The sequence below is a fragment of the Chlorocebus sabaeus genome, chromosome 15 (genome assembly GCF_047675955.1).
Source record: "Chlorocebus sabaeus isolate Y175 chromosome 15, mChlSab1.0.hap1, whole genome shotgun sequence".
Lineage (NCBI taxonomy): Eukaryota > Metazoa > Chordata > Mammalia > Primates > Cercopithecidae > Chlorocebus > Chlorocebus sabaeus.
Window position 1 is genome coordinate 41,694,627 of NC_132918.1, and position 5,709 is coordinate 41,700,335.

General features: G+C 40.6%; 1 protein-coding gene across 2 annotated transcripts in view; it reads left to right on the plus strand.

Moving 5' to 3' along the window:
* The first annotated feature begins 714 nt into the window (after positions 1-714).
* The window catches only part of TM4SF1 (transmembrane 4 L six family member 1), an 8,646-nt gene continuing 3,651 nt past the window's right edge, over positions 715-5,709 (plus strand). The window contains exons 1-3 of one of the 2 annotated variants that reach the window (XM_008008748.3): positions 715-1,148; positions 2,745-2,834; positions 2,926-3,071. In XM_008008748.3, coding sequence (XP_008006939.1) covers positions 972-1,148; positions 2,745-2,834; positions 2,926-3,071 — 413 coding nt within the window. In that variant the 5' untranslated portion in view covers positions 715-971. The remainder of the gene's footprint in view (positions 1,149-2,744; positions 2,835-2,925; positions 3,072-5,709) is intronic. The other variant, XM_008008749.3, reaches the window with a different exon arrangement.

A 5,709-nucleotide genomic window follows, 5' to 3' on the forward strand; every position in this document is an offset into this window, starting at 1 on the left:
TCCTTCCTCCCTTCCTCCCTCCCTCTTTCCTTTCCTCCCTCCCTCCCTCTCTTCTTTCCTTCCTCCTTTCCTCTTTCCCTCTCTCTCATTCTCTTCCTCCCCCTCTTTTCTTCCTCTTTTTACTTTTGTCCCATGCTTTAAGCCTTCCTTGGCCCTTCCTGGCATTGCTTTTCCTGACAGCAACACTCAATAATTTTTAAAAAGCATCTGAGCCCTTTGTGCTGACTGATGCCACCTTTGTTGTGCAGATTTGTTTTAAGGGCAGATATCCAGGGAGGCTGAGCACTGAAATCCGTCCTCCAGAGCTTGCTGTAGGCAGAGTAAAGAAGTTTGCTCTGTAGTTTCCCCAACAGCCTCCTCAAATCCATGGGTGATGTCTCAGACACCTTGTATTTAATAGACAAGGAAATGAGCTCAGGATATTTGCCCCAGGTTGTAAATTAAATCAGCGCAAAGGTAGAAATGAACACAGAGCTCTCAGACTGGAAGCTGTCCAAACAGCTGCATGGAGCAGGGGCACAGCCCACTGTCTTTCAAAGCCTCAACCAGGGCTGTCGCATCTCTGACACTTGGCAGTTACTGGAAAGTCATGTTAGGCTTTCCTGTTGATTCTTTATCCTGTGGAGGAGTTGCACAGTCAATGCCTTGTTCAAGATTAATCATTTTCCCTGTTGCCTATAACTGAGGCTGTTTCTCACGTCCTGCCCCTGGTTTTGCCTGTCCCAAGGATTTCGTCTGAAGGGCGGGACATTCCCCCTGCCTCTTCGCACCACAGCCAGAGCCTGCCATTAGGACCAATGAAAGCAAAGTACCTCATCCACTCAGTGACTAAGAATCGCAGTATTTAAGAGGTAGCAGGAATGGGCTGAGAGTGGTGTTTGTTTCTCCACCAGAAGGGCACACTTTCATCTAAATTGGGGTATCACTGAGCTGAAGACAAAGAGAAAGGGGAGAAAACCTAGCAGACCACCATGTGCTACGGGAAGTGTGCACGATGCATCGGACATTCTCTGGTGGGGCTCGCCCTCCTGTGCATTATAGCTAATATTTTGCTTTACTTTCCCAATGGGGAAACAAAGTATGCCTCCGAAAACCACCTCAGCCGCTTCGTGTGGTTCTTTTCTGGCATCGTAGGAGGGGGCCTGCTGGTAAGTCATTCAGGATTATTACTGAATTCTCTCCTGTTTCCTAGATGTTTTCATTATGTATTTTCATGGAAAGTTTTTTGTAATGTATATTTCCAAATCAAGGGACTTTTTTGTTGTTCATTCCTTTGAAAGCAGATTATACAAAAGCGAGGTAAGTACAGTATAGCCTAGTAATTTTATTAGATGTTGTTTTACAAAACCCTCTTTCAACTAAAAGTGAATTGCTTTTTTGCTAAACTCTTTGGGTAGGAAACAGATATTCGCTCTTAAATCAGATCTGAGAGACTGTAGAGTTTCTGCTAGAGCGGGTAGTCATTTAACATTTGGTCTGGGGAGCCGGGAGGGGTTGGCTGGTTCTCTGCCTAAATCAACAGTTTTGAATCCAAATTCTCTGCTGTTTCTTTTCAGCCATCTGTGATAGGGAAAAATAATGCATTGTGAGTGCACTGCTATTTTAAAAGAACTCTAAGCTTTCTCCTTTATGTAAGGCTGGGGTGTGGCATCTTGGAAAAACCCTACAGTTAGCAGCAGGTCGGTGTCTGAAGCTAACAGTGGAATGTGTTGTTTTTTCCAAGATTTGTTTTTGATTGAAGTGAAAGGAAATTCCCTGCCAACCTGGGAGCTGAAAGCATTAGCTTCAACTACAGCATGGAAAGAATGTGAACAAACTTAAGTTTGCTACTTTCAAGTACTGGGATTAAAAATTTTAAAGAGAAATTTTATGAAATGGTACCATACATGATACATTTTCTTAATCAAGTAAAAGATACTAAAACGTTTAAACCTAATACACTGATTATGGCATGGCAAATCTGCCCTAAATTATCTATTTAATGAGATGGTATTTAATTTGATTTTATTTAATGAGATGGGATTTCACCATGTTGCCCAGGCTGGTCTTGAACTCATGGGCCCTAGTGATCCTCCTACCTTGGCCTCCCAAAGTGCTGGGATTACAGGCATGAGCCACCATGCCCGTCTGCCTCAGATTTAAGCATTATTATCTTGTTAACATGATTATTTGTCTTAAACATAACATCACACTTAAGTTTCTTTCGATCTTGAACCTGAAGTATTTCATGCTTACTTTATCTTAAGAGCTTAATAATGTTAAGTTAAAACTATGCATTTGTATAATCAAGGAAGCAGTTCATATTTATTATATATAGCTTTCATGTCTCCCATTTACAAAAAAAGTTTCAGTTATTCTACTAAAGATTTGTTGGTATCTTCTGCATTTTACAAGGGGAAAAAATCAGATTAAAAAAAAAGGGTTTACTATTTCCAAAACAGAATTTGTATCTGGGACTGTATGACAAACTCTTGTGGAATAAACACATTTATAGTTTATTATTTTAGTCCTCCCATGTTACACCCTCACCTAAAAAATGCTTTGACAGATTACTTGAAAACAAGCAGATATGACATTTAGATGGTTTTTTTTTCTCCTTAGAGGCTTACATTCTTTGAGCTACTTGGTCAACCTAATCAAAGCCAGTTAACATAATTAGAAATAAATATATTTTACCAAGAGATGCCTAACCTGACCCATATGAGCCTGGGCAAGTCAATGACTTGACTTTGTTTCCTAACCAGATGCTCCTGCCAGCATTTGTCTTCATTGGGCTGGAACAGGATGACTGCTGTGGCTGCTGTGGCCATGAAAACTGTGGCAAACGATGTGCGGTAGGTCCTCCTGCCTTGGTGGTGAAAATGACTCCTAAGCTGTAGCTGTGGCACTCCATGGCTCACTTCCTGTGTTTCTCCTTTTCCCTAGATGCTTTCTTCTGTACTAGCTGCTCTCATTGGAATTGCAGGATCTGGCTACTGTGTCATTGTGGCAGCCCTCGGCTTGGCAGAAGGACCACTATGTCTTGATTCCTTCGGCCAGTGGAACTACACCTTTGCCAGCACCGAGGGCCAGTATGTAATTATTCTCTACATGGCTACACATTTTTATCCACCACATATATATAGTGGCAGCTCCATCAAACCAGATAGGCATCCACTTATCCATCCATCCACTCACCTAGCCACTGTTTATCCTCACTGACTCAGGCATGGTTTAGGCAATAGGTATCCAAGGATGGATGCCCAGTCCCTGACCTAAACAAGTTCTAAATGCTTCTTTCCTTTTCTTCTTTCTTTTCTTTTCTTTTCCTTCCTTCCTTCCTTCCTTCCTTCCTTCCTTCCTTCCTTCCTTCCTTCCTTTCTTTCTTTCTTCTCTTTCTTTCTTTCTTTCTTTCTTTCTTTCTTCTTCTCTTTCTTTCTTTCTTTCTTTCTTTCTTTCTTTCTTTCTTTCTTTCTTTCTTTCTTTCTTTCTTTCTTTCTTTTCCTTCTTTCCTTCTTTCTTTCTTTCTTTCTTTCTTTCTTTCTTTCTTCCTTCCTTCCTTCCTTCCTTCCTTCCTTCCTTCCTTCTTTCCTTCCTTCCTTCCTTCCTTCCTTCCTTCCTTCCTTCCTTCCTTCCTTTCTTTTTTTTTTTTTCCAGAGACAGGGTCTTGATCTGTCACCCAGGCTAAAAATGCAGTGGCACAATCATAGATTACTGCAGCCTCTAACTCCTGAGCTCAAGCAATATTCCTTCCTCAGCTTCCCAAATACAAAGTGCTTTTGAATAGAATCAGTAATTCAGTCCTCATAATAACCCTATGAAGTGACTTCCTATTTTAAAGATGAGGAAACGAAATCCCAGAGAGATGAAGTAACTCTTCCAAGGTCACGTTGACAGAAAGTGGCAGTTAGCATTTGAACTCAGGCAGTCTAGATGTAGAGTTTGTGTTCACACAGTGCACCTCAATTACTTCATACATTATACCAGAACAATTGGCTGATTACGTGTAATACATTTTACTATTTTATAAGAAAGTATTATAGAATCCATATATAATAAGAATGGTAACAATATGAATTTAACCCAAACCCAGGGCAAATCATGCCCTTACCCCTATACACACATAGACTCATATAAAACATATGAACAATGCTCCCTTTTTTAGTTACTAAGCTATATAAGTAAGGCCTATTCACAATTGTAATACCAAGATAATTGGTGCTGTTCCGCCATTCTATGTTGATACTAATTTTTTCTATCAGTTATCAAGAACAGAAACAGCACAGCTGATAGAAATGGATGTATGTGGTGATGAATGAATGACATGTTTCTTTGAGCAGGAGTTGATTCTGAGTTTACCTTTTCCCTACTCAACTTTCTGAAGTGAATTTTGAAAGGTTTAGTTTTGAGATTCATGATTAAAAATAATATTAATAAGGAATTATATTATCAAGAGTGTTTGTCCCCATGAATTTAAAGGATGTAGTGAGGATATACGAATCTCATAAATTTAGCATAGTTATGAGATCATGAATTTGAATTACCTGGGTTCAATCCCAGCTCTGCACTTAACTACAGGAAAAGGTAAACTGAGCTCTCTGCATCTCAGTTACTCCACTGGTAAAATAAAATCAATTGCGATTGTCATGAGAATTAATGAAATAATACGTAAAATGTTCCCCACAGAGGCTGCCACATCGTGAGCAACTGCCACTGTTAACTGTTAGTATTATCTACTACCTTGAACAATAAACATAATCCAATGGTAGCCTTTGAAGGAAAATTGATACTTACAGAAGTTTGAAATTTTGGTGTTCAAAACTGTGATCAATCATGACTCAGCTTTTATCAGAATATACTAGATGTACTAGTAGAAAATGGCTATTCACATACGTACAAACATACAAAACTATTGCACAAACATACTTCTAAGAAAAGTCATGACTTGGCCGGGCGCGGTGGCTCAAGCCTGTAATCCCAGCACTTTGGGAGGCCGAGACGGGCGGATCACGAGGTCAGGAGTTCGAGACCATCCTGGCTAACACGGTGAAACCCCGTCTCTACTAAAAAATACAAAAAACTAGCCGGGCGTGGTGGCGGCGCCTGTGGTCCCAGCTACTCGGGAGGCTGAGGCAGGAGAATGGCGTAAACCCGGGAGGCAGAGCTTGCAGTGAGCTGAGATCCGGCCACTGCACTCCAGCCTGGGCGACAGAGCCAGACTCCGTCTCAAAAAAAAAAAAAAAAAAAAAAAAAAAGAAAAGTCATGACTTATGCAGCCATAAAGCAGGAAGCGGTGGTAGTATTGCTAAATGGTTTTTATAGCTATTTGACTGTTTGCCCCTCCCATTATCCACCATGGATTCTACAAGAAACCTTCCTTCTGTTCTACGTCATTCTTCATTTAAAACTGTTCAAGGATTTCACTATGGGAAATAACTAACAGTCACAAGCCACAGGTTAGTTGCCCGGGAGCCAGGTAGAGCCAAAGAATTTTTTTTACATTGCGACCTGAAAGTACAGACTTTTGTTCTGCTGACATGCAGCAAGTCAGAGCCACAAAGACAGAACTTTTTTTGAAATGAACAACTATAATGTCTGATTGGCTCAATGAACTATTCTGAAGTTAGGTCTCAAATTCCCAGCCCCTTTGTTCTATTGTGGCAGGAAGTCGTGATAAGAAAAGAATTATACCAGGCCTCTTTGTGGAATCAAGTCAAACCTTGATTTTCC